The sequence below is a fragment of the Dipodomys ordii genome, unplaced genomic scaffold (genome assembly GCF_000151885.1).
Source record: "Dipodomys ordii isolate 6190 unplaced genomic scaffold, Dord_2.0 Scaffold42, whole genome shotgun sequence".
Lineage (NCBI taxonomy): Eukaryota > Metazoa > Chordata > Mammalia > Rodentia > Heteromyidae > Dipodomys > Dipodomys ordii.
In genome coordinates, this window is record NW_012267258.1 from 3,016,018 (window position 1) to 3,042,920 (window position 26,903).

At 51.3% G+C, this 26,903-nt stretch overlaps 1 protein-coding gene across 1 annotated transcript in view; it reads left to right on the forward strand.

Annotated features, from left to right (window-relative positions):
- Kmt2d (lysine (K)-specific methyltransferase 2D) overlaps nt 1-26,903 on the forward strand; it is a 43,484-nt gene that overhangs the window by 1,554 nt on the left and 15,027 nt on the right. The window contains exons 2-41 of the mRNA XM_013018787.1: nt 2,660-2,814; nt 3,057-3,183; nt 3,348-3,571; nt 3,670-3,779; nt 3,943-4,105; nt 4,415-4,580; nt 4,679-4,793; nt 4,919-5,076; nt 5,284-5,429; nt 5,557-5,741; nt 5,847-7,125; nt 7,213-8,321; nt 8,777-8,887; nt 9,235-9,345; nt 9,877-9,981; nt 11,442-11,623; nt 11,802-11,966; nt 12,061-12,170; nt 12,268-12,315; nt 12,938-13,159; nt 13,369-13,488; nt 13,575-13,679; nt 13,904-14,034; nt 14,606-14,753; nt 14,955-15,020; nt 15,390-15,500; nt 15,689-15,826; nt 15,925-16,009; nt 16,230-16,471; nt 16,570-16,643; nt 16,821-16,871; nt 16,995-18,806; nt 18,924-19,106; nt 19,184-19,320; nt 19,552-21,461; nt 24,992-25,115; nt 25,224-25,308; nt 25,414-25,480; nt 25,596-25,828; nt 25,924-26,883. Coding sequence (XP_012874241.1) covers nt 2,721-2,814; nt 3,057-3,183; nt 3,348-3,571; nt 3,670-3,779; nt 3,943-4,105; nt 4,415-4,580; nt 4,679-4,793; nt 4,919-5,076; nt 5,284-5,429; nt 5,557-5,741; nt 5,847-7,125; nt 7,213-8,321; nt 8,777-8,887; nt 9,235-9,345; nt 9,877-9,981; nt 11,442-11,623; nt 11,802-11,966; nt 12,061-12,170; nt 12,268-12,315; nt 12,938-13,159; nt 13,369-13,488; nt 13,575-13,679; nt 13,904-14,034; nt 14,606-14,753; nt 14,955-15,020; nt 15,390-15,500; nt 15,689-15,826; nt 15,925-16,009; nt 16,230-16,471; nt 16,570-16,643; nt 16,821-16,871; nt 16,995-18,806; nt 18,924-19,106; nt 19,184-19,320; nt 19,552-21,461; nt 24,992-25,115; nt 25,224-25,308; nt 25,414-25,480; nt 25,596-25,828; nt 25,924-26,883 — 11,712 coding nt within the window. The 5' untranslated portion in view covers nt 2,660-2,720. The remainder of the gene's footprint in view (nt 1-2,659; nt 2,815-3,056; nt 3,184-3,347; nt 3,572-3,669; nt 3,780-3,942; nt 4,106-4,414; nt 4,581-4,678; nt 4,794-4,918; nt 5,077-5,283; nt 5,430-5,556; nt 5,742-5,846; nt 7,126-7,212; nt 8,322-8,776; nt 8,888-9,234; nt 9,346-9,876; nt 9,982-11,441; nt 11,624-11,801; nt 11,967-12,060; nt 12,171-12,267; nt 12,316-12,937; nt 13,160-13,368; nt 13,489-13,574; nt 13,680-13,903; nt 14,035-14,605; nt 14,754-14,954; nt 15,021-15,389; nt 15,501-15,688; nt 15,827-15,924; nt 16,010-16,229; nt 16,472-16,569; nt 16,644-16,820; nt 16,872-16,994; nt 18,807-18,923; nt 19,107-19,183; nt 19,321-19,551; nt 21,462-24,991; nt 25,116-25,223; nt 25,309-25,413; nt 25,481-25,595; nt 25,829-25,923; nt 26,884-26,903) is intronic.

Sequence of the window (26,903 nt, forward strand, 5' to 3'; positions counted from 1 at the left end):
TGACCCGTGGACGGTATGGAGGGTCTGCAGGGCCAGTGTTGCCATTTAGATCCTTCCTGGAAGACTGACCCAAAATGAGAGTGGATAGAGTTGTGGTTTGATTCTCAGGCTGGGAACCAGGAAGTCCTGAGTCCTGCTGAAGAGCTGTTCACTCAAAGGCTTGTTCTATCCTTTAACCTCTCCAACCCTCCATTTCCCTCTTGGTTCGGAAAATGGAGTGAAAGCTGTTGGTTTAGAGTGAAGCATGGGAGGAGAATGGGTTGATACAAACCCTTGCTGTTTTCTATTTGGGGCCTTTTATGCTTAAGAGGAGTCAGCATAGTTTTACACCCTAGATCAGAGGAAGCCTGGCTAGGCACTAGTGTAGTTTAGATCCAAGGAAAACCTCTTGGTGAATTTGTGTGTTTGTATTTACTAACTAAATAACAGGGCAGGGAGAGCCTGTCCCTTTATTTGTTTAGATGTGTTCAAGGGCTTGATTGCTGGGGGACTCAGTATTGGGGTGCAGATGCTACACTGCAGAGATTGTTAAGTAGTAGAAGCTGAGTTTTAGACTTCTTGGATGTACCTTTAGATTCTTTTGGGGACAGTTTGGAGGACACTTTTCTAGATTCTTTCTGGGACATCTTGGAGGACATTCTGCCCCTTGCTTCTTAATCTCTCATCTTCATGGCCCAAGACTGGGTCTCTGACTTTGGACAGTGTTGATATGATGTTCCCCAAGGCTGGATGAAGATGGTTTCTGTACCTCCTTTAAGCATTGCCAGCTTTTACCAGCCCGAGAGGGCTGCGCTCGGGGGAGGGCAGAGGAATTTGTTCCTCTGGCCTTGTGGGAAGCAGTCGTCCTCCTACCCACTATATTATCTATCACTGTTGCTTTTTATTTGTTGCTGTTTGTGACTCTTTTGGTCTTAGCTTTGAGAACAGAATTAGAGAAGAATCTTTGGGCTGGGGAGCATGTGGTCGTAAGGTATAGTGAGGTGTAAACATTTAGAAAACTTTTAGAAGGTCCTCTTGGACCTTCTGGGTGTGGCCAGGCCTTGACTGAATAGGAAGAGAGGTCTGGCTGGTACCCTGTCCTACAACTCCTACATCCCTGGGAATCTTAGAGTAGCTTTTCTGTGAGCTGGCCAGATAACCCATGGTGCTTTCCTTTTAGGTGTGATTGTGTGGCAGGTTTGGGAAAGGTATGTCTGGGACTGGAGATGACCAAGTGTCAGGTGCTGCTGTATGTTCCATGTGTAGAAGATTCTGAGTGTTCAGGGAAAAGTAAAATAGTTTCTTTTCCTGTGACATGGATTCCTCAGGAGGGGCATTGGCAATATCTGAAAATGAAGTGTGAGCTTAGGGAAGAAAGACTGGTATTGGAGTTGGACGTTGATCACTTCAGGTTCCTCTTGTCATTCAAACCCAGGTTATTATTGACTGGGGTATTATCCTTCCACTTTGAGAGAGCAGGGTTGTCCTTACCCAGGTTGGTGTGGTTACTGGCTGAACAAGAGGAGCAGAAAAGATGGGATTACTCAAACTTGCACTATTTACATTTCTTTTTTAGTGACTCCCTACCCACAAATCAACTTGTAGAAACATTATACTTTATTTTTCTGACTTGGAGAAGGGTCTACTATCCTTCTCATTAACAGCTTCTGGCACCAGTCCCTTTCTTCTTTCAGGATCCCTTTCCGGTTCCTCATCTCTGTGATTCTTATTTGCTCCTCTTCTCTGTTTTTGTACTATGCTTAGTTCCTTCTGAGGTTAAGGAAAATATGCCCAAAGTTGTGGTTCTCAACTTATTTACATATAACTTTAGTGTGTTTCATTTGGCTGTGGTATAAGCTAGCATATCTTAGAAGGGGACCGTTACTTCTCCCAACCCCCGCCCTAACCCCCCAGTTTATGTAGAAACCCTGCTTGGCGGAAGAGGAAGGAAGCTACTCTGCTCTGCTATGTCCTGCCTCATTTAGATCTCCTCCAAGTGGCAATGTGCTTCCTGAGACTACAACTCCCAGCATGCATAGCCTTAGGTCTGGCTACACATGCTCAGTAACTCTTAAGGCCCACTTCTGTTAACTACTAGGGACATCTGAGGAGGAAGGGCAGTTGGCGTTGCTAAGGGCAACAACTTAAGGCCTTCATTCTAGGTGAGACTCAGGCCTCAGTTATGGCAGGGAACAAGTGTGGACAGTTAGGGCAGGAGCTATATTTGGGTGGAAAAAAAAATTTTTTTCTGTTGTGATTAGGATATCCTTGGTTGAACCAGTGGAGGTGGGGGAGATCTATCCAGAGCTAAGGTTTCATTCCAATAGTGTATTCTGTCTCTTGAAAGACCCCAGGACTCTGCTGATGGGAGAGAGATTTTTGGCTTGCCTCAGACTTCCTGGGTTGGCACTGTAGGATAGTAGCTACCTAAGACCTGAGGTCAGAGGCCAAGGGATAGGACCCACCTACAGCCAGGAGCTCAGAGATGAGGCAAAAAGTGGTACTAGATATGCTTCTGGTTGAATGCTGTTTTTCTGTGAACTTTTATGGAGGAGTCTGGAAATGGGAAAGTGTAGTAGACCCCCTGAGAGTCCAGAGTAGAAGAGGGTATGTGTTTATCTGGGGAAGAACTAGGCAGTGGTATAAGAGTTGGGGAGACTAACTCTTCTTGTTGTTACAGTTTGTAGGTAAGACTTAGCTCTGATGTCTGAAGGGTGCTGGTCATACAGCTATGTCTTGACATGAACAGGTCTCCCCGAGAGGGCCCTGCCCAGTCGGAGAGAGGGATGGACAGTCAGAAGCCGCCTGGTGAAGATAAAGATTCAGAACCGGCAGGTGAGTTGCTCAAATTCTGGGTTTGCTGACAACTTTTGGCTTTTCATAGGTGTCCTTTTATTTATTTCTGATCTTGGCATAAGGATGAGCTAAGTCTCTGTACTAGGCTATTGGGGGACATTGTTCTTTGAGAGAACAGTTGAAATGCCGTCTCTGTGATCAGCAGAGGGTTTTGGATAATCTCAAATCTGGTGAGTGGACTTAGTATCAAGTGAGGCTAATGTGCTGCTCTATTTATTCAGCCGATGGACCTGCAGCCTCCGGGGAGCCAGGTGCCACTGAGCCAGACCTTCCCGGCCCACGTGTGGGGGAGGTCTCTATTCCCAGTTCTGGGAGTCCCAGGCTTCAGGAACCTCCCCAGGACTGCAGGTAACTTATTTGGGAGGAATTGGTCATAAACGGTCGCACAAGAATTTTGAGACTTTAGTGCTTCAAGAGGAGGATTTAGGATGTGAGTGTTTGGAAAACATAGGCATGCCAAATCATGGGGTTGTCAGGGGCTTGGCATGATACTGATGATTGTGTATCCACAGTGGGGGTCCAGTGCGGCGGTGTGCTCTCTGTAACTGCGGGGAGCCCAGTCTGCATGGGCAGCGCGAGCTACGGCGCTTTCAGTTGCCATTTGACTGGCCCCGGGTTCCAGTGGTGTCCTCGGAGGGGAACCCAGGTCCCAGTGAGGCAGTGCTGCCCAATGATGACCTGTCAAAGATTGGTTTCCCTGAGGGCCTTACACCTTCCCACTTAGGAGAACCTGGAGGTAAGTGAGGGCAAGTGGGACAGAAAATGAAATAGGGACTGAGCTAGCACCCGTTTTATTGTTAACTCTCTCCTCTCTACTTCTTCCCACCTATAAAGGATCCTGCTGGGCACACCATTGGTGTGCTGCGTGGTCAGCAGGTGTATGGGGGCACGAGGGTCCAGAACTATGTGGTGTGGACAAGGCCATCTTCTCAGGGATTTCACAGGTAGGGCTAAGGCAAAAGGCGTTGCATAGGTGAAGGCAGGGCGGGAGGACCTTTGAGTTAGAGTAGAAGGAGAAAGACAATGGTTATGTGGGGCTGGGCGAGTACCTATACTGTTTCTCTTGGGAAAGCTGGCTGATACTAAGGCTTTGTCTCATCCTGGCAGCATTGCTCTCACTGCACCAGGCTTGGTGCCTCCATTCCTTGCCGCTCACCTGGATGTCCACGGCTTTACCACTTCCCCTGTGCAACTGCCAGTGGTTCCTTCTTATCCATGAAAGCACTGCAGCTGCTATGCCCGGAGCACAGTGAGGGTGCTGCACATCTGGGTAAGAAGTCCTATCCTTTGGACATAGAGCAAATGAGGGGCTAAATGTGCCTTAGATTTTGGACTGTGCAGGGAATTCCTCGAAGTCTTTAATGTGCTCCACTAAAATACAGGGGCTTTTGCCTAACAGATTTACTGTGATGTTTGTGGTGTCTAGAATGGTACCTGGCATACATTGGACAAGCACTTAAAAACTATTTGCTCCTTATTCTTGAGCCTGGAATACCTGTTACCTATATAGCACTGTGCTGAGTTGTGCAAAGACTGTGCTGATCACAAAGCTGACCTGTGCTGTTTGTCACTACTGCAGAAGAGGCGCGCTGCGCAGTGTGTGAAGGACCAGGGGAGTTGTGTGACCTGTTCTTCTGTACCAGCTGTGGGCATCACTATCATGGGGCCTGCCTGGACACTGCTCTGACTGCCCAAAAGCGTGCTGGTTGGCAGTGTCCTGAATGCAAAGTGTGCCAAGCCTGCAGGTAAGAATAGGAAGGCCTGAAGGAAGCCTTAGGCAGAACACGTTAGGGTTGAAAATGATGGCAGGAAGGCTCCTATAATGTGCCATGTGCTCCTGCAGGAAACCTGGGAATGACTCTAAGATGTTGGTCTGTGAGACATGTGACAAAGGGTACCATACCTTCTGCTTAAAACCACCCATGGAGCAACTGCCTTCTCACTCTTGGAAGTGTAAGGTGAGTGTCTGCTAATTCTGCCTCCAATAGCATCCCCAGTGTCCTTGTGATGGCTAGTCCTATACTCTTCTCCAGTCTCGACTGTCAGTTTGACTAGAGACTGTTTTGCTTGCTTTCTCCCTTAGACATGCCGGGTATGTCGGGCCTGTGGGGCAGGCTCAGGAGAGTTGAACCCCAACTCTGAATGGTTTGAGAACTACTCACTCTGTCACCGCTGCCACAAAGCCCAGGGAGGTCAGGCTGTCAGTTCTGTTGCTGAGCAGCATCCGCCTATCTGTAGCAAGTAAGTGGTGTGAACTGCTTGACGTTGGGAATGAGGGATCAGAAGGACTGAGATCGGCAGGGGCCATGTTAAAGCAAGTGGACTTTTCAAAGGAAAGCCCTAAGGTGGGCAGTGCAAATCATAATATTCACGCCTCGCCCCAGTGTGCTCTCTAAGAGTTCTTAGCTGGCGAGAGCCACAGTGCCTGCTCCCCTGTACCCTCTGCAGATTTTCGCCCCCAGAGCCTGGTGATATCCCCACTGATGAGCCCGATGCTCTGTACGTTGCATGCCAAGGGCAGCCAAAGGGTGGGCACGTGACCTCTATGCAACCCAAGGAACCGGGGCCCCTGCAATGTGAAGCCAAACCACTAGGTGAGTAGGGTTTGAGGGTCCCTGAAATTAATCTTCTGTGGCAAGAGACAGTTTTTGTTTTGCCTTAGACTCTATTCTTGTAGAGTAGATCCGAGCTAGGTAGGACTATTGTGTGTTGTATCTGCAGGGAGAACAGGGGTCCAGCATGAGCCCCAGTTGGAGGCCCCCCTAAATGAGGAGATGCCACTGCTGCCCCCACCTGAGGAATCACCCTTGTCCCCACCACCTGAAGAATCACCCACGTCCCCACCACCTGAGGCCTCCCGCCTGTCTCCGCCACCTGAGGAGTCACCTGCATCCCCGCCGCCTGAGGCCTCACGCCTATCCCCGCCACCTGAAGAGTCACCCCTTTCTCCACCACCTGAGGAGTCTCCTCTGTCTCCCCCACCTGAATCATCACATTTTTCTCCACTGGAGGAGTCGCCCTTCTCTCCACCAGAAGCGTCACCCCCATCTCCGGCACTTGAGACACCCCTGTCTCCACCACCTGACCCTTTGCCCCTGTCTCCGCCATTTGAGGAGTCTCCTTTGTCCCCGCCGCCTGAGGCATTACCTACTTCCCCACCACCTGAAGCCTCTCGCCTGTCACCACCACCTGAGGAGTCACCCATGTCCCCTCCGCCTGAGGAGTCGCCCATGTCTCCACCACCTGAAGCATCTCGTCTGTTTCCACCATTTGAAGAGTCTCCTTTGTCCCCTCCACCGGAGGAGTCTCCCTTGTCCCCACCTCCTGAGGCCTCACGCCTGTCCCCACCCCCTGAGGACTCACCCATGTCCCCACCACCTGAAGACTCACCTATGTCTCCCCCACCTGAGGTGTCATGCCTATTACCCCTGCCTGAGGTGTCACACTTGCCCTCCTTGCCCGAGGTGTCGCGCCTGTCCCCACCATCTGAGGAATCTCCTTTGTCCCCACCACCTGAGGAGTCTCCCACATCACCCCCACCCGAGGCTTCACGCCTATCCCCACCACCGGAGGACTCCCCTAGATCCCCGCTACCTGAAGACTCACCTGCTTCGCCACCACCGGAGGACTTGCTCATGTCCCTGCCGCTGGAGGAGCCACCTCTGTTGCCACTGCCCGAGGAGCTGAGACTGTGCCCCCATCCCGAAGAGCCACATCTGTCACCCCAGCCTGCGGAGCCCCAACTCTGTCCCCAGCCCGAGGAGCCACACCTGTCCCCTCAGCCTGAGGAACTGAGACTGTGCCCCCAGCCCGAGGAGCCGCACCTGTCCCCACAGCCTGAGGAGCCATGCCTGTCTCCTGCGCTTGAAGAGCCGTGTCTGTCCTCCCAGCCAGAGGAGCTGCCCTTGTCCCCTATGCCTGAGGAACCATGCTTGTCCCCCCGGCCTGAGGACCTGCACCTGTCCCCTCAGCCTGAGGAATTGCACCCGTCTTCCCAGCCTGAGGAACCTCAGCTGTCCCCCATACCTAAGGAGCCCCACCTGTCCCCCCAGCCTGAAGAAACACACCTGTCCTCCCCTCAGCCTGAAGAGCCTCCTGAGGAGCCAGGCCAGTGCTCTGCACCTGAGGAATTGCCCTTGTTCTCCCAATCCAGGGAGCCACCCTTATCCCCCTTGCTTGGAGAGCCGGCCCTGTCTGAGCCTGGGGAACCCCCCCTCTACCCTCTACCTGAAGAGCTGCCCTTGTCCCCATCAGGAGAGCCATCCTTGTCACCTCAGCTGATGCCACCAGGTGAGGGGATGTTAGTGCCCCCTTATTCTGGGACAATCTTAAATCTTTATGGCACATCTAATCTAAGCTGTTCTTTTTCTCCCCCAGATCCTCTTCCTCCTCCACTCTCACCCATTATCCCAGCTGCGGCCCCACCAGCCCTGTCTCCTTTGGGGGAGTTAGAGTACCCCTTCGGTGCCAAAGGGGACAGTGACCCTGAGTCGCCATTGCCTGCCCCCATCCTAGAGACACCTATCAGCCCTCCACCAGAAGCTAACTGCACTGACCCTGAGCCTGTGCCCCCAATGATCTTTCCTCCATCCCCAGGCTCCCCAATGGCACCCACTTCTCCCATCCTGATGGAGGCCCTTCCTCCACCATGTTCGCCGCTCCTTCAGCATTCCCTGCATCCCCCCAACTCCCCTCCTTCACAGTGTTCCCCTCCCGCTCTTCCACTGTCCATTCCCTCCCCATTGAGTCCCATGGGGAAGGCAGTGGAGGTCTCAGATGAGGTTGAGCCGAATGAGATGGAGACTGAAAAAGGTCCAGAACCTGAGTGCCCAGCCTTGGAACCCAGTGCCACCAGTCCTCTCCCCTCCCCCATGGGGGACCTGTCCTGCCCTGCCCCTAGCCCTGCCCCAGCCCTGGATGACTTTGCCAGTTTAGGGGAAGATGTAGCCCCTCTGGATGGGACTGATGTCCCTGGTTCACAGTCAGAGGCTGGACAGACCCCTGGCATTTTGGCTAATGAACTTAAAGGTTCCCCTGTGCTCCTGGCCCCTGAGGAGCTGGCCCCTGTGACCCCTATGGAGGTCTATGGCCCAGAATGCAAGCAGACAGGACAGGACTCATCCTGTGAAGAGCAGGAGGAGTCCCGTGTACCAGTGGCTCCTACACCACCTACTCTCATCAAATCTGACATTGTTAATGAGATCTCTAATCTGAGCCAGGGCGATGCCAGTGCCAGTTTTCCTGGCTCAGAACCCCTGCTAGGCTCTCCTGACCCTGAGGGTGGTGGCTCCCTGTCCATGGAGCTGGGGATATCTACAGATGTCAGTCCAGCCCGAGATGAGGGCTCCCTGCGGCTATGTACCGACTCGCTGCCAGAGACTGATGACTCACTATTGTGTGATGCTGGGACGGCTATTGGTGGAAGCAAAGCTGAGGGGGACAAGGGGCGGCGGCGCAGTTCCCCTGCCCGTTCCCGAATCAAACAGGTGAGGGACTGTCTAGCTGTTACCTGAGGTCAAGGTCCTGCACTGTCAGGTACAGTTCTGTGCCACAGACTGATACCCTCACACTTGGTTTACTGAAGCCTAAACTGACTGAGATCCTTTAGTTCAACTTGTTTACTGAGGAGACCACTGATGATAAAAGCAAGTGATTTACCTAGCTTCATGATTGCACAGTAATAGAAATGAGACCACAAACTTGGGTTTCTCAAGTCATTTTTTAATGTTTTGTGCTGTGTTAGCTACTCTTCTTGGGAGAGGGATATGGGTCTGGGGTTGGAGCTCTCTACTTGTTGATTATTTCAACTTTTTTTTTTTCTGTTCAGTGAGACTTCTAGGTTGTTTTTGTTTTCTCATACAGTATCCATTTGTCTTTTTCCTTCCCTCCAAGACTATGAATCCAACATTTGCTTCTATAATTGTCCTCTTCCTTTACTCAGGGGCGTAGCAGTAGTTTTCCAGGAAGACGGCGGCCTCGTGGAGGAGCTCATGGAGGACGTGGGAGAGGACGGGCCCGGTTAAAATCAACCACTTCTTCCATTGAGACTCTGGTAGTAAGAAGAGGCTTCCCATCCTCTAGACATGCTTCACATGGCCCCTTCAAAATTCAGCCCTTAAATTCTGCCAGTTCCCTATTTATTTGCTGTCTACTTGTTAGCCTAGGTCCTGCCTGGCTAAGTCTATACTGTGTACTTGGCCCCTAGGCTTTTCTGAAGTCTCTGCCATTGAGCAGGGTCCCAGTTAGAGAGCTGGGGGTTTCTTTTGCTGCTTAGTTTTAGGGTCTGGCCTTCTTAGCCAGGAGTTCATACCTCCTTCCCCAATACCAAAGAGGAAGTTAGCTTAGTTGGAGCAGACTTAACCTTCCTCACTTTTCTTTCCACAATTCTCTGTCTATAAGGTGGCTGATATCGATAGTTCACCCAGCAAAGAGGAGGAGGAAGAAGATGATGACACCATGCAAAATACTGTGGTTCTTTTCTCCAACACAGACAAATTTGTTCTAATGCAGGTACCATATTTCGCTAGGGCAGTCCCATTCTTGGCAGAAAGAGTTGACATACTAATCGTGTGTTTGTGTGTGTGTGTGTGTGTGTATTGATGGGAAGGTAGATGGGAAACTCAGGGATTACTTTTGGGGCCACTAGTTAATGAGAAAGCAGAAAATGAATCAATGAATTAATCCCACATAGCAGTAGTATCAAAACTTGTGTCACCCAGGGAGCCTAGAATAATCTCGGAACTGGTAGAAATTTGTACTTTCATAACTATCATTTGAGCAGTCTTGTCTGTCTTCATGTAATTTTTTTCTTCCATGTATCCATGTCAGAGTTGATAAATTCAAATTACCTGATCAAAGAAGCAAGCTGCATAGGGAGGCACAGTTCTCTGGTTGTATAGGAAGTATAGAGTTCTCTTAAGTGTCTTAATGCTGTGGGATGTGCTTCTGACCTCTGATCTCAGAGTAGTGTTGTAGGACTTGGCTGTGATGACAGGGTAGGATGAGACTTGATTAGATGTCCATATTTCTGTGTTTTCCCAGGATATGTGTGTGGTATGTGGCAGCTTTGGCCGGGGGGCAGAGGGCCACCTCCTGGCCTGTTCACAGTGCTCTCAGTGCTATCATCCTTACTGTGTCAACAGCAAGGTGAGTTCAGGGCCCAATGACACTGGGAAACAGTATCATTACCCTAGTGCCCTGTTCTGGCCACACTACTTTTTCTTATAGTGTATATTAATTGTACAAATGAATTTCATCATTATACTTCCATACGTGTATGTAACTTATTTGATCGAATTATCTTTCATGGCCCCACTGTTTTACCCCCAGTACTGGAGCTTGAATTCAGGATCTTGATACCTTACTTGGCTTTCTTACTCACACCTGGTACTCTGTTACTTGAGCAATACCTCCAGTCCAGCATTTTGCTGGTTAATTGGAGATGGAATCTTGTAGGATTTTCTACCTGGGATACCTTTGAACTATGATCTTTTAGGTCTTAGCCTTCTCCCTATTACTTCTTAAAGTAAATGTGGCTTCTGGAAGTCTTTCATAGAGAAATGCTTTGGAACTCAGCGAATACTTTATAATTTTTATGGTAAACAAAATCATGATATAACTCAGTCCATCATAAATAATGACAAATCCAGGTGCTAGTGGCTCATTTCTATAATCTTAACTACTCAAGAAGATGAGATCAAAGGGTCAAGGTTTGAAGCCAGCTCATGCAAGAAATTCTGTGACACTTACCTCCAATTAACTATCAAATCCTCCAATAGAGCTGTGGCTCAAGTGGTAAAATGCCAGCCTTGAGCAAAGAAGCAAAGGGACAGCTCCTAGACCCTGAGTTCAAATGCTAGTACTGGCACAAAACAAAACAAAACAAAAAGCTACTAATTGAAGATACATACAGTATATACTGGAAATGGAACAAAATCAAAACCATAAGGCATATCCACAAAGGGAAAGCCATGTATTTGACCTAAGCATGAGTTGTCATTTGAAGGTTTCAATAGTACTATTAGGTGAGTTAATCTACTGCTAATAATCACTAACTTGTATTTAATTAACAGGTTCTAAGAGTTCAAAAAATTTAAGGAAATACAGGTAGCTGTGTCCCCAGTATTGTCAGGCACACATGGTTAAGTGATGTTGTTATTTCCCTCTCAAAATGAGGCAGTAGCTAGTGAGGCTGTTCTGTGATCAGCAGACACCTCTGGAAACCTGTTTTTATTTATTTACTTATTTTTTATGTATTTATTTTTTGGCCAGTCTTGGGGCTTGAACTCAGGGCCTGGGCACTGTCCCTGAGCTTCTTTTGCTCAAGGCTAGCACTCTACCACTTGAACCACAGCACTTCTTCTGGCTTTTTCTGTTTACGTGATACTGAGGAATGGAACCCAGGGTTTCATGTATGCTAGGCAAGCACTGTACGTACCACTCAGCCACATTCCCAGTCTGGGAACCTGCTTTTTAGAACCACCGTTTTGTTGGTGAGAGTTCTCTATAAGCCTCCCTCTGTTGAGTTCTGGTTTTGGGGTTCTCCCAGCCTGATAAAAGTTCTGCCCCCCCCCTCCACCCCTGAGGTATTCTGTCTTCCATACCAGATCACCAAGGTGATGCTGCTAAAGGGATGGCGTTGTGTGGAGTGTATCGTGTGTGAAGTGTGTGGCCAGGCCTCCGACCCTTCACGCCTGCTGCTTTGTGATGACTGTGACATTAGCTACCACACATACTGCCTGGATCCCCCACTGCTCACTGTGCCCAAGGGCGGCTGGAAGTGCAAGTGGTAAGGAGACCTGGGAGCTTCCAAGGAGCTTGAAAGGATAGAGTGTCTGGATCTTGCATACATGACAGAGGCTGTGTTTAGGAGGCTCAGCTGCTTGTTTAGTTATCATTGGGGACTCCTCCAGATTTGGATTCCTTGGGTAGGTTAGGTGCTAAGTCTTTCTTTCTGCCCCTACCAGGTGTGTGTCTTGTATGCAGTGTGGGGCCGCCTCCCCTGGCTTCCACTGTGAATGGCAAAATAGTTATACACATTGTGGGCCCTGCGCTAGCCTGGTGACCTGCCCTGTTTGTCATGCTCCATATGTGGAAGAGGACCTGCTAATTCAGTGCCGCCACTGTGAACGGTAGAAGCCGCCCTTTACCCCTTTAAGTCAGCCTTACTCCACACTGTCAGCCTGGCATTACCTGTGCTCATCCTCCTTCGTCCACTTTTCCTAGGTGGATGCATGCTGGCTGCGAGAGCCTCTTCACAGAGGATGATGTGGAACAGGCAGCTGATGAGGGCTTTGACTGTGTCTCCTGCCAGCCCTATGTGGTAAAGCCTATAGGTGAGTACCAGGAATTAGGAGGAGGAGGAGGAGACAAGGTAGTTGTTTCTGGATTAGGGACAATGCCTCAAGTTGCCATGGTTTGTCTTTTCCACAGTACCTGTTGCCCCACCAGAATTGGTGCCTATGAAGGTGAAAGAACCAGGTAAGTTAGGGAAATTTTGAATGCCAAAACTAGATAAGACTTTAGGTACCATCTCTTCTGGTTCCAACACATTCCAACTTCATCTCCTCATTTTAAAGGAGAACTAAGACCCAAAGAGGTTGAATGGCCTACCCGGTTTCAGTGTCACCTAGGAAGTTAGTGGCAAGTTAGAACCAAGACTTTGAGGTTCCTGGACACTCTTCCTTTCACCAGGCAACAGGATTTCTTCACTACCAGCAACTCATCTCTAGAGAGCACGTCTCTTCTCAGTGAAGGGGAATAGGGCTATCTCCTCCATCAGGATGCAGGCACTACTTCTGGCATCTGGGACACTGTGTGCCAGAATTCAGCAAGTAGCATCCTTCTTGTCCCCTGATAGGGAATTCATTTGGTGAACCTAAAGTTAATCCTGAGCAAAGCCAGGCTTCTAAAGTCACAGATCCTGTGTGAATCCCTTGAGTCACTGATGAAAACTCAGGCCTTAGCCAGTGCCCCTTGGTGGCTTAAGGTCAAGCTGGACTTTCTGTCACTGCTTTTATATCAACTGAGAACATAGGTTGAAATTTGGGGTCCTTGTTTCCGTGGGCCTCCATCCAGAGATCACATTCTTTCCCCTTGTCAGAGCCCCAGTACTTTCGCTTTGAGGGTGTGTGGCTGACAGAAACGGGCATGGCTGTGCTGCGTAACCTGACCATGTCACCACTGCATAAGCGGCGCCAGCGGCGAGGGCGGCTTGGCCTTCCAGGAGAGGCAGGGCTGGAAGGTTCTGAACCCTCAGATGCTCTTGGGCCTGAAGACAAGAAGGATGGAGAACTGGACACTGATGAGCTGCTCAAGAGCGAAGGTTGGGCCAGGGAATCTCAGGAAGAGGCAAAGCATGTGGGAGTTGGGATGTTGGGTGGGGGCTGCATTACCACTCTTGCTCTCCCCACCAGCATTGTTTGTCTTATCCAGTTGGCTCTGTGGCAAGGTACTGGTCTTACTGGTCTCCGTCTGGCAGGATGACAAGTTAAAGTGCCTATGTCTCTGATGTGCCTCTTTCACCATATACAGGTGGTGTGGAGCACATGGAATGTGAAATTAAACTGGAGGGCCCCGCCAGCCCTGATGTGGAGCCTGGCAAAGAGGAGACTGAAGAAAGCAAAAAACGCAAGCGCAAACCTTATCGACCTGGTAAGCTCCTGGGGTGAGGAGGTTGGGTGGTAAAGGGCAGTTCACCAGGTCCCCCGCAGCTTCTCACGAGTTCTGCCTCCTCATAGGCATTGGTGGCTTTATGGTGCGACAACGGAAATCTCACACACGCGTGAAAAAGGGGCCTGCTGCACAGGCGGAGGTGTTGAGTGGGGATGGGCAGCCCGACGAGGGTGAGACGGGTGAGGGCACCAGTGGGACCTGGGAGATGGTGGGGGTCACAGAACCCATGGGGCATTGCCAGGGAGGTTTGGGCTGGGGGCTCACTGCGGCAGTCAAGAGAGTGGTGGACCTAGTTAGCTTTGGGGAAAAGAATAGACTGAAAATGATTCCCAATGGAGTTGGGCACAGCATGCTCTATCCCCAGGGAGCCTGATCCACTTTGCTCTGTCCATAGTGATGCCTGCCGATCTGCCTGCAGAGGGCTCTGCAGAACAGAGCCTTGCTGACGGGGATGAGAAGAAGAAGCAGCAACGAAGAGGGCGCAAGAAGAGCAAACTAGAGGATATGTTCCCTGCTTACCTGCAGGTGGGTTTTGAGTTCCAAAGGTTTCAGGGGGTGAGGAGGGGAAGAAGTGTTGCTATGGCTCAAGTGATAGAGCATTCACCTTGAGCTGAAGAGCTCAGGGACAGTGCCCAGGCCCAGAGTTCAAGCCCCATGACCAAAGGCGGGGGGGAGGGGGGCGGGGAGGGAATCGGGCTAGGATGCTGGCTCAGTGGTAGAGTGCTTGCCTTGCACGCATGAGGCCCTGGGTTCGATTCCTCAGCACCACATAAGCAAAAAGAAAAAAGCCGGAAGTGGCACTGTGGCTCAAGTGGTAGAGCGCTAGCCTTGAGCTGAAGAGCTGAGGGACAAGATTTGGGGAAAGTATCAGTGCCCATAGGGCATCAAGAAACTGTTTCTCTTGGGGGGGGAGGGGGGAGGCTGGGAAGGGATGTGAAGGGTAAACCAAAGGAGGAGGCTGCAATGCTTGGTAAGAAATGTACGCATTATCCTGCCCATGTAATTGTAACTCCTCTGTACAGTATGTTCACAAATAAAAAATAAATAAATTAAAAAAAAAAAAAAAAGAAACTGTTTCTCCTGATTCTTCCCACAGGAAGCCTTCTTTGGGAAAGAGTTGCTGGACCTGAGCCGGAAGGCCCTTTTTGCAGTTGGGGTAGGCCGACCAAATTTGGGACTAGGAACTTCAAAACCCCGGGGAGATGGAGGCTCAGACAGGAAGGATCTCCCTACATTGCAAAAAGGTTAGTTATGTGGAGATGAAGTGGTGTGAAGAGATCCAGCCTGCCTCTTGCTCAGGAGCTGACAAAGGTGTCTGGAGGAGAAAGGGACTGGGTCTCTATGTGTTAAGGGTAGGCTAAGGGCCCTGACCTGTGAGGTTAGGGACCCATTGTGAGCAATGGATATTGTGTATCACTGATGGGAGTGGAAACTGTTGCTTGTAGGAGATGATGGTCCAGATGCTGCAGATGAAGAGTCACGTGGTCCTGAAGGCATGGCTGATACACCAGGTAAGAATCAATGGGGGAGGGTCTGGGAAGGTGGCTCAGTGGTAGAGTGCTTGCCTTGCACGCATGAGGCCCTGGGTTCGATTCCTCAGCACCACATAAGCAAAAAGAAAAAAGCCGGAAGTGGCACTGTGGCTCAAGTGGTAGAGCGCTAGCCTTGAGCTGAAGAGCTGAGGGACAGCGCCCAGGCCCAGAGTTCAGGCCCCACGACCGGACCCCCCCCCAAAAAAAAAAAAAGAATCAATGAGGAAATATGTCCTGACTTGGCTTTGCATCTACCAGTCTGTTCTTCCCCTAGAGGCTAGACACTGTTCTTTGCCTTGCTGTGCTTCATGGTGGGCTTGGCTGATGGGTTTTTCTTGGCAATTGCAGGACCTGAGGATGGGGGTGTAAAGGCATCCCCAGTACCCAGTGACCCTGAGAAGCCAGGCACCCCAGGTGAAGGGATGCTTAGCTCTGACTTAGACAGGATTCCTACAGAAGGTGAGACTGAGAAGTCATCTTCAAGGGTCCCCCTTTGGAACGCAGAAGGTCCTAACTATGGGACTGATCTGTATAGCTTTCATGGGGAATCCTGACCATCCCTTCTGGCTGTGACCATTTGTACATCTAAAGTGTCCTGTGAACCTCTTAAGTCTTCCTCAGCAGTGTCCTTGATCATTTCCCCATAGAGCTACCCAAGATGGAGTCCAAGGACCTACAGCAGCTCTTTAAAGATGTCCTGGGTTCTGAACGAGAGCAGCATCTGGGTTGTGGAACTCCTGGCCTAGAAGGGAGCCGTACACCACTGCAGAGGCCCTTTCTCCAAGGTGATAAGACAGAGAGAGTGTCTTAAAGACTGCTGTGGTTGAATTTGTTCCCTAAGTAGCTACTTACTTCCTTTTCTCTGATACTGTCCTTTTTATAGGTGGACTCCCTTTGGGCAATCTATCTTCCAGCAGCCCAATGGATTCCTATCCAGGCCTCTGCCAGTCTCCCTTCCTGGATTCTAGGTTGGTATCTGCACTCAACTTCTAGGGGTAGTCCCTGTTGTCCCTCCCCTCCAGCCTGGTTCCTACCTTGCCTCCTAGATCACTGTAGTGACTGCCGCTCCCATTCTCTTGTTAGTGGCCACACTGTTGAGGCAGGGCAGTGGCCTAGGGCTCTGGGCTGTTTGTCTAGGGTGGGTTGTGGCATCCCTACCCCCTGTGACTCTCTGCCCCTGCGCCCCAGGGAGCGCGGGGGCTTCTTTAGCCCAGAACCCGGTGAGCCAGACAGCCCCTGGACAGGATCAGGAGGCACCACACCTTCCACACCTACCACCCCTACCACAGAGGGTGAGGGCGATGGGCTCTCCTATAACCAGCGGAGTCTACAGCGTTGGGAGAAGGACGAGGAGTTGGGCCAGCTCTCCACCATCTCGCCTGTGCTCTATGCCAACATTAACTTTCCTAATCTCAAGCAAGATTATCCAGGTACCTGTGGGAAGAGGGCGAGAGAGACACTCTGGGAGCTTAAAAGGTGGAGGGGTCACCTGCTGAGACTTCTCTAACTCAGACCTTTTGCCTTCCAGACTGGTCTAGCCGTTGCAAACAAATCATGAAGCTCTGGAGAAAAGTTCCAGCTGCTGACAAAGCCCCCTACCTGGTAAATCAGAAAAGAACATAAGCTATCCTGGGAGCCAAAATGGAGGGAGATGTCCCTAGGACATTCACCCTTAGTGCCGTTAAAGCAACTGAGCAAGGAGTTTGAGTAACACTCTAAAGGATGAGGGTGGGATTGAGATGTGAGTGCTAAGCCATACATGTGTCCTATGTCCCTCAGCAAAAGGCCAAAGATAACCGAGCTGCTCATCGCATCAACAAGGTGCAGAAGGTGAGTGGAGTTTGGGCTGGTCCAAGCCATCAAGGTTACCAACTGTATGGCTTCTTTATAGGGGGAGAGTGTGGGTCCTGCCTCTAAGAGTCTGATTGCTTTGTGCTTGCTCTCCTCCTGTAGCAGGCTGAGAGCCAGATCAACAAGCAGACCAAGGTGGTTGACATAGCCCGTAAGACTGATCGACCGGCCCTCCATCTCCGCATCCCTCCCCAGCCAGGGGCACTGGGCAGTCCGCCCCCCGCTGCGGCCCCCACCATTTTCATTGGCAGCCCCACTACCCCCGCCAGCTTGTCTACCTCTGCGGATGGGTTCTTGAAGCTGCCAGCGGGCACGGTGCCCGGCCCCGACTCACCTGGTGAGCTCTTCCTCAAGCTCCCGCCCCAGGTGCCTGCCCAAGTGCCTTCGCAGGACCCCTTTGGACTGGCCCCTGCCTACGCCCTGGAGCCCCGCTTTCCTGCAGCACCACCCACCTATCCCCCTTATCCAAGTCCAACTGGGGCTCCCACACAGCCCCCGATGCTGGGTGCCTCATCTCGCCCAGGGACTGGCCAGCCGGGGGAATTCCACACCACCCCACCTGGCACCCCTCGACACCAGCCCTCTACACCTGACCCCTTCCTCAAACCCCGCTGCCCTTCACTGGACAACCTGGCTGTGCCTGAGAGCCCAGGGGGAGCAGGAGGCAAAACTTCCGAGCCCCTGCTCTCACCCCCACCTTTTGGGGAATCCCGGAAGGCCCTAGAGGTGAAGAAGGAAGAGCTTGGGGCATCCTCTCCTAACTATGGGCCCCCAAACCTGGGCTTTGTTAATTCACCCTCCTCAGGCCCCCACCTTGGTGGCCTGGAGTTAAAGGCACCTGATGTCTTCAAAGCCCCCCTGACCCCTCGGGCATCTCAGGTAGAGCCCCAGAGCCCAGGCCTAGGCCTACGGCCTCAGGAGCCACCCCCTGCCCAGGCTTTGGCCCCTTCTCCTCCCAACCACCCAGAGGTCTTTCGCCCTGGTCCCTACCCTGACCCCTATGCTCAGCCCCCATTGACCCCTCGGCCCCAACCCCCGCCTCCTGAGAGCTGCTGTGCCCTACCCCCTCGCTCATTGCCTTCAGACCCTTTCTCCCGAGTGCCAGCTAGTCCTCAGTCCCAGTCCAGCTCCCAGTCACCACTGACCCCTCGTCCTTTGTCCACTGAGGCTTTCTGCCCGTCCCCTGTTACCCCTCGTTTCCAATCCCCCGACCCTTATTCTCGCCCACCCTCACGCCCTCAGTCCCGTGACCCATTTGCCCCATTGCATAAGCCACCTCGGCCCCAGCCCCCTGAAGTTGCCTTTAAGGCTGGGCCTCTAGCCCACACTCCGCTGGGGGCTGGGGGCTTCCCAGCAGCCCTGCCCTCAGGACCAGCAGGTGAGCTCCATGCCAAGGTTCCAACTGGGCAGCCCCCCAGTTTTGCCCGCTCTCCTGGGACAGGTGCATTTGTGGGTACCCCCTCTCCTATGCGTTTCACTTTTCCCCAGGCTGTAGGGGATTCTTCCCTAAAGCCCCCTGTCCCTCAGCCTGGTCTCCCTCCACCCCATGGGATCAACAGCCATTTTGGGCCTGGCCCCACCTTGGGCAAGCCTCAAAGCACAAACTATACAGGAGCCACTGGGAACTTCCATCAATCGGGCAGCCCTCTGGGGCCCAACAGTGGGTCTTCAGGGGAGGGCTATGGGCTGTCCCCACTACGCCCCACATCTGTTCTACCACCACCTGCACCGGACGGATCCCTCCCCTACCTGTCCCATGGAGCCTCACAGCGGGCAGGCATCACCTCTCCAGTTGAAAAGAGAGAAGACCCAGGGGCTGCAATGAGTAGCTCTTTGGCAGTACCTGAACTCCCCAGTACCCAGGATCCAGGCATGTCCACCCTTAGTCAGACTGAGCTGGAGAAACAACGACAGGTAAGTGAACATCCTGGAGCGGAGTGGCCCCCTGTCTGCCCCTACCCCCTGTCTATGCCAGCCCCATCTGTGGTCAGAAGATAATGGGATTACTTCTCTTTTCTGTTTTCTGCACAGCGCCAGCGATTACGGGAGCTACTTATTCGGCAGCAGATCCAGCGCAATACCCTGAGACAAGAGAAGGAAACAGCTGCAGCAGCTGCAGGTGCACTGGGGCCCTCGAGCAACTGGGGTGCTGAGCCCAGCAGCCCTGCCTTTGAGCAGCTGAGTCGAGGCCAGACCCCCTTCACTGGGACCCAGGTAGGTAGAGTGGCAAGAGATGTTGGGGCCAAGATCCTGAAGGTAGCCTTACCTTCAGCTATACTTCTGACTTCTAGGACAAGAGCAACCTTGTGGGGTTACCCCCAGGCAAGCTAGGTGGCCCTGTCATGGGATCAGGGGCCTTCCCCAGCGATGATCGTCTCTCCCGGCCACCTCCATCCGCGACACCTTCCACTATGGATATGAACAGCAGGTGAGGCTCGAGGAGGTTCCTTGCAGGGTAAACCAAAAGATCCAGTTTTACCAACATTGCATGTCCCCTCTGGACTTTCCCCTTACACTGATCCTTTCCTGATGTCATTTACTCTTCCTCCTCATTCCTTCCCCCTCACTGTTTTCATTTGGTCCTTCCTCACTGCCCTGAGCCCCTGTTGTAGTTCTCCATCTTGATTTCATCTCACTGACTTACTGCATATTCTTCCAGGCAACTGGTAGGAGGCTCTCAGGCCTTCTATCAGCGCACGCCCTATCCTGGGTCCCTGCCCTTACAGCAGCAACAGCAGCAGCAGCAGCAGCAACAATTGTGGCAGCAACAGCAGCAGCAGCAACAGCAGCAGCAACAACAACAACAACAAGCAACAACAGCAACCTCTATGCGACTTGCTATGTCTACTCGCTTTCCATCAACTCCTGGACCTGAACTTGGCCGCCAAGCACTAGGCTCTCCCATGGCAGGAATTCCTGCTCGCCTGCCAGGCCCTGCCGAGCCAGTTCCTGGTCCTGCTGGTCCTGCCCAATTCATTGAGTTACGACACAATGTACAGAAAGGACTAGGACCTGGGGGGTCTCCATTTCCAGGTCAGGGTCCCCCTCAGAGGCCTCGTTTTTACCCTGTAAGTGAGGACCCTCATCGACTGGCTTCTGAAGGGCTTCGTGGCCTGGCAGTAACAGGCCTTCCCCCACAAAAACCCTCGGCCCCACTGGCTCCTGAATTGAACAACAACCTCCATGCAACCCCACACACCAAGGGTCCTGCCATGCCAGCTGGCTTAGAGCTGGTCAGTCGGCCCCCATCAAGTGCTGAGCTTGGCCGCCCCCCTCCTCTGACCTTGGAGACTGGGAAATTGCCCTGTGAAGATCCTGAGCTGGATGATGACTTTGATGCTCACAAGGCTCTAGAGGATGATGAAGAGCTCGCTCACCTAGGCCTGGGTGTGGATGTAGCCAAGGGTGATGATGAATTGGGTACCCTGGAAAACCTGGAGACTAATGATCCCCACCTGGATGACCTGCTCAATGGAGATGAGTTTGACCTACTGGCATATACCGACCCTGAGCTAGACACTGGGGACAAGAAGGACATCTTCAATGAGCACCTAAGGCTGGTAGAGTCAGCAAATGAGAAGGCTGAGAGAGAGGCTCTGCTTCGGGGCGTAGAGCCAGGACCTTTGGGCCCCGAGGATCGCCCACCCCCTGCCACTGATAACACAGAGTCCCGCCTGGCATCTGTGCTCCCTGAGGTGAAGCCCAAGGTAGAGGAGGGTGGACGTCATCCTTCCCCTTGCCAATTCACCATTACCACCCCCAAGGTCGAGCCAGCATCTGCTACTTCTCTTGGCCTGGGGCTGAAGCCAGGACAGAGTGTGATGGGGAGCCGGGATACCCGGATGGGCACAGGGCCATTTTCCAGCAGTGGGCACACAGCTGAGAAAGGTCCCTTTGGGGCCACAGGAGGCCCACCAGCTCACCTGCTAACTCCCAGCCCACTTAGTGGCCCAGGAGGATCCTCTCTTCTGGAGAAGTTTGAGCTGGATACTGGGGGCCTGACTTTGCCTGGTGGGCAGACAACATCTGGGGATGAATTGGACAAGATGGAGAGCTCACTGGTAGCCAGTGAGTTGCCCCTGCTCATTGAGGACCTGTTGGAGCATGAGAAGAAGGAGTTGCAAAAGAAGCAGCAACTTTCAGCACAGCTACAGCCTGCCCAACAGCAACAGCAGCAGCAACAACATTCCCTGATGTCCACACCAGGTCCTGCCCAGACCATGCCTTTGCCACATGAGGGCTCTTCTCCCAGCTTGGCTGGGCCTCAGCAGCAGCTTGCCCTGAGTCTTGGAAGTTCCCGACAACAAGGATTGAGCCAGCCATTGATGCCAGCACAGGCGCCACCTCATGCCCTCCAGCAGCGGCTGGCTCCATCCATGGCCATGGTGTCTAACCAAGGGCATATGCTAAGTGCACAGCATGGGGGGCAGACAGGCTTGGTGCCTCAGCAGAGCCAACAGCCAATGCTACCACAGAAGCCCCTGGGCACCATGCCACCTTCCATGTGCATGAAGCCCCAGCAGCAAGCCATGCAGCAGCAGCTGGCAAACAGCTTCTTTCCAGATACAGGTAATATCAACTCTTAGCATAGTTGAGTTACTAAGAATTGATCTTTGTTATTAGTAACCTTAAGCCCTAGTAAAGAGAGCGAGAGCCGGGCGCCGGTGGCTCACGCCTATAATCCTAGCTACTGAGGAGGCTGAGATTTGAAGATCACGGTTCAAAGCCAGCCCGGGCAGAAAAGTCCGTGAGACTCTTATCTCCAATTAACCACCAGAAAACTGGAAGTAGCGCTGTGGCTCAAGCAGCAAAGCGCTCGCCTTGAGCTGAAGAGCGCAGGGATAGCGCCCAAGCCTAGAGTTCAAGCCCCATGACCGACCAAAAAAAAAAAAGAGAGAGAGGACACAAAAGAGGTTTGGCTAAACACCAAAGCTAGTGTAGTTAAGAGCATGGTAGCTTTTAACAAGAGAATTGACAGACAGGCTGGCGTTGATGACTATAATCCTAGCGGACATCAGCCTGGGCAGGAAAGTCCATGAAACGCTTTATCTCTAATTAAACTACCTGAAAACCACAAGTGGAGTTGTGGCTCAACCTGGTAGAGTGCTAGCCTTGAGCAAAAAAGCTCAGGGCCCGTACCCAGGCCTGCCATGAGTTTAAGCCCCATAGTGACCAAAAAAAGAGGGGGATGAGGGTGGCAGAGTGACATTTCTGACATGTAGCAGGCATTCAGATGTCTGAATAAACTAATGGAATGAATGAATAAAACCTGATCAGCAAAGGCTTTGTCGCTATGGTCAGGCTGGGAGTTTAGGACTTGGAAAAAAAGAGGTAAAGGAAAACCAATCCAGGTAAGTGAGAAGGTGGAGATTGTTTTTGCCTCACTTGGGAAAATCTGTGGAATGTTTGGAGATGAGTGAAGTAGTGTAGAGAAGTGAGGCTGGGCTTGCTGATTGCTCAGCAGCACATAAGCAGAAAAAGTCGGGAGTGGTGCTATGGTTCAAGTGGTAGAGCGCTAGCCTTAAGCTGAAGAGCTGAGGGACAGCGCCTAGGCCCAGAGTTCAGGTCCCATGACTGACCAAAAAAAAAAGTGAGGCAGTTGATTTTGGAAAGAACTAGAAGCCTGTGGGTATGGCTTGAGTGGTAAAATACCAGCTTAACTAGCATGAAACCCTGAGTTCAAACCCCAGGACTGCCTAAAAAAAAGTAGAGCCATATTGTGGAAGACCAATTATAACATAGTTATAGTAATTACTATTTGACAAGCAGTGCTTTATCCTCATTGTCTATTTTTATCATCTCAACAGACTCATTAAATAGGTAAACTGTTCTCTTTGATTACAGAGAAGAAACAGTAAGTAGCAGACTAGATCTGCTTTCTGGTAGTTTTCTTAACTGCCTCACAATTCTGGACCAGTGAGATGGGTTAATCCATTAGAATGTGGAGAATCAGTTAAATTTTCTGAGCAGTGTAGTGAAGCTATCTATAAAGTACAGAATTTTAGGAAGATTTTATTTGGAGAAATGGTTATTTATCTGTCTAATCTATCTCTATCTGTGCCAGTCCTGGGTCTTGAACTCAGTACTTGGGTGCTGTTCCTGAGCTTTTTTGCTCAGGAACAGCTTTTTTGCTCAGTTGTGGCACTTGAGCCACAACTCTACTTCAAGACTTTTTGCTGGTTAATTGGAGATAAGAGTCTCATGAGCTTTCCTATTGTGGCTGGCTTTGAATCATAATCTTCAGATTTTTGTCTCTTGAGTAGCTAGGGCTATAGTAGCTAGGTGCCATTGGCACCTAGTCATTGTCATAGCCTTCTCGGCTGCCTTCTTCCTCTTCCTCCTCCTTCTCCTCCTCCTCCTCCTCCTCTTCTACTTCTTCCTCCTCCTCTTCCTCTTCCTCCTCCTCTTCTTCCTCCTCTTCTTCCTCCTCCTCTTCCTCTTCTTACCTCTTCCTTCTCCTTCCTTCTCCTTCTTTCTCTCCTCCTCCTCCTCCCTCCTCCTCTTTCTTCCCCCCTTCTCGTCCTCCTCATTCTTCTCCTTCTTTTGTCAGTCATGGGGTCTAAACTCTGGGCCTGGATGCTGTCCCTCAGCTCTTCAGCTCAAGGCTCTACCCCTCTACCGCTTGAGCCATAGTGCCACTTCTGGCTTTTTCTGCTTATGTGGTGCTGAGGAATTGAACCCAGAGCCTCATGCATGCAAGGCAAGCAATCTACCACTGAGCCACCTTCCCAGCCCCTTCTTATTCTTCTTATTTTGTGGTGCTGGTACAGGGGTTTGAACTTAAGACCTTATCTTGATCAGCTTTTTCACTCCACTCTTTTTTTTTTTGGTCAGCCGTGGGGCTTGAACTCTAGGCTTGGGTGCTGTCTCTCAGCTCTTCAGCTCAAGGCTAGTGCTCTACCACTTGAGCCACAGCGCCATTTCTGGCTTTTTGGTGGTATAGTGGAGATAAGAGTTTCATGGTCTTTCCTGCCTAGGCTGGCTTTGAACCAAGATCCTCAGATCTCAGCCCCCTGAGTAGCTAGGATTACAGGCATGAGCCACCAGCACCTGGCTTTTACTCCACTCTTTTGCGTACTGTTGGTGGTCTACACTGGAGCCACATCTCCATTTTTAGTTTTTTGCTGGATAATGGGAGATAAGAGTCTTGTGGATTTTCTTCCCCAGCTGGCTCCAAACCATGATCCTCAGACCTCAGTCTCCTGAGTAGCTAAGATTATAAGTGTGAACCACCAACACTATTTTTTGTTGTTGTTGTTGTCTTTAAATTTTATTTTATTGTAAGGGTGATTAATGTACAGAGGGGTTACAGTTACATAAGTAAGGTAATGAGAACATTTCTTGTTGAACATTGTTACCTCTTCCTTGTTTCCTCCCACTTTTCCTCAACCTGACTCCCCTCCTCCCCTTTTTTTTGAGACAAGGTCTCACTATGTAGCTGAAGCTGACTTGTAACTTAGGATCCTCCTGTCTCAGCTTCTCAAGTGCTAGTATTGTAGAGCTAGCCACCATGCCCAGCTTTACTTCTCTCTTAAAACACAAACATAAAACCAGCAACAAAAAAATAGGACTGATAGAACAATAAGTTATTAGGTAATTCCTTTTTGTGTCCCAAACAGCTCTACATCTAGAGCTTTGCCAGAGTGCACACATTCTTGGATTCTAGGTATTCTAGTTGCACTAAGTATACTACTTTGATAAGTACTTTTCACTTCAGAGAGTGTACCCACATACATATGTTACGCATAGTTCTCTGTTGCTCCATTAGGTAGGCTGACTAAGGATCCTGATCTGTATCAAATAGAGTTAAACTGAGGCCTAGAGTAGTAAAGTGATGTCGATCTGTTAACAGATATTTACTGACTCTTCCTTGTACAGTGCAAGGAAAAACAGGACCACATATCCTGGGAATAATAGAGCTATATCACCAGGCTATCTGGCTCCTAGTTTAATGGCCCTTCTGCTGGGCTGTGCCATTGTTCTGTGTGCCTTGGTGAAAGTCAAGATGTTAGAATACAATGAAGCATTGATTACCCCCCCCTCCTCAAAAAAAAAACAACAAAAAAAAACCCCAGCTCATTTGGTTCATCCCTTGCCAGATCTGGACAAATTTGCTGCAGAAGATATCATTGATCCTATTGCAAAGGCCAAGATGGTAGCTTTGAAAGGCATCAAGAAAGTGATGGCTCAGGGCAGCATTGGAGTGGCACCTGGCATGAACAGGTAAGACTGGGATGTGGTGAGGCTGGCACTTGTCTTTCCCAGCCATATTTCCCTTCTTGACTTTGCCTTCTCCAACACTTAATCCTCCGTGCTTTTTATGAACTGCAGGCAGCAAGTGTCACTGCTAGCTCAGAGGCTTTCTGGGGGATCCAGCAGTGATCTGCAGAACCATGTGACTCCTGGAAGTGGGCAAGTAAGTGATGGTGGTGGAGTAAGAACTTAGGTATTTTGCTGTAGGGATGCTGTTCTTAGGACCTGGCATGGAACAATGACCTTTTAGCAGTTTCTCCCATCACAGGAGCGGAATGCCAGTGATCCCTCCCAGCCTCGTCCTAATCCACCTACTTTTGCCCAGGGAGTGATCAGTGAGTATAAGGCATAGAAGGAAAGAGTGCACGGAAGTTGTTAGAGAACCTATATTGAGAGAGGGATCAGAGTCACCATTTTTTCAGGTCTTGACACCCCCATTTTGTCTCTCAGATGAGGCTGACCAGCGGCAGTATGAAGAGTGGTTGTTCCACACCCAGCAACTTCTACAGATGCAGCTGAAGGTGCTAGAGGAGCAGATTGGTGTGCACCGTAAGTCCCGGAAGGCTCTGTGTGCCAAGCAGCGCACTGCCAAAAAGGCTGGTCGTGAGTTCCCTGAAGCTGATGCTGAGAAGCTAAAGTTGGTTACAGAGCAGCAGAGCAAGATCCAGAAACAACTTGATCAGGTAGGGGAAAGCAAACTTCAGCTTAGCACCCAGAATCCAGGCACAAGAGATGGCATGGGTGGGCAGGCTCTAGACTGACTTCTCTGATCCTCCAGGTCCGGAAACAGCAAAAGGAGCACACTAACCTTATGGCAGAATATCGAAACAAACAGCAGCAGCAACAGCAGCAGCAACAGCAGCAGCATTCGGCCGTACTGGCTCTCAGCCCTTCTCAGAGTCCACGGCTACTCTCAAAACTCCCTGGCCAGCTACTTCCTAGCCATGGGTTGCAACCACCACAGGGGCCCCCAGGTGGGCAAGCCGGAGGTCTTCGCCTGCCCCCTGGGGGTATGGTCCTACCTGGACAGCCTACTGGCCCCTTCCTCAACACAGCCCTCGCCCAACAGCAGCAACAGCAGCATTCTGGTGGGGCTGGATCATTGGTTGGCCCCTCAGGGGGCTTCTTCCCTGGTAATCTTGCTCTCCGCAACCTGGGACCTGACTCAAGGCTCTTACAGGAAAGGCAGCTACAGCTACAGCAACAGCGTATGCAGTTGGCCCAGAAACTGCAGCAGCAGCAGCAACAGCAACAACATCTCCTAGGACAGGTGGCAATGCAGCAACAGCAGCAGGGTTCTGGAGTACAGGCTAACCAGGGCCTAGGTCCCAAGCCCCAAGGGCTTCTGCCTCCCAGCAGTCACCAGGGCCTGCTAGTCCAGCAGCTGTCCCCCCAACAACCTCAGGGTTCCCAGGGCATGCTAGGCCCTGGCCAGGTGGCAGTGTTGCAGCAGCAGCAGCAGCAACACCCTGGAGCTTTGGGTCCTCAGGGCCCTCACAGACAGGTGCTTATGGCGCAGTCCCGGGTACTGAGTTCCCCTCAGCTAGCACAGCAGGGTCATGGCCTTATGGGACACCGGCTGGCTACAGGCCAACAGCAGCAGCAACACCAACATCAACAGCAGGGATCCATGGTGGGGCTTTCTCATCTTCAGCAAGGCCTGATGTCACACAGTGGACAGCCCAAACCAAATGCTCAGCCTCTGGGCTCCTTGCAGCAGCAGCAGCAGCAGCTCCAACAGCAGCAACAGCAGCAGCA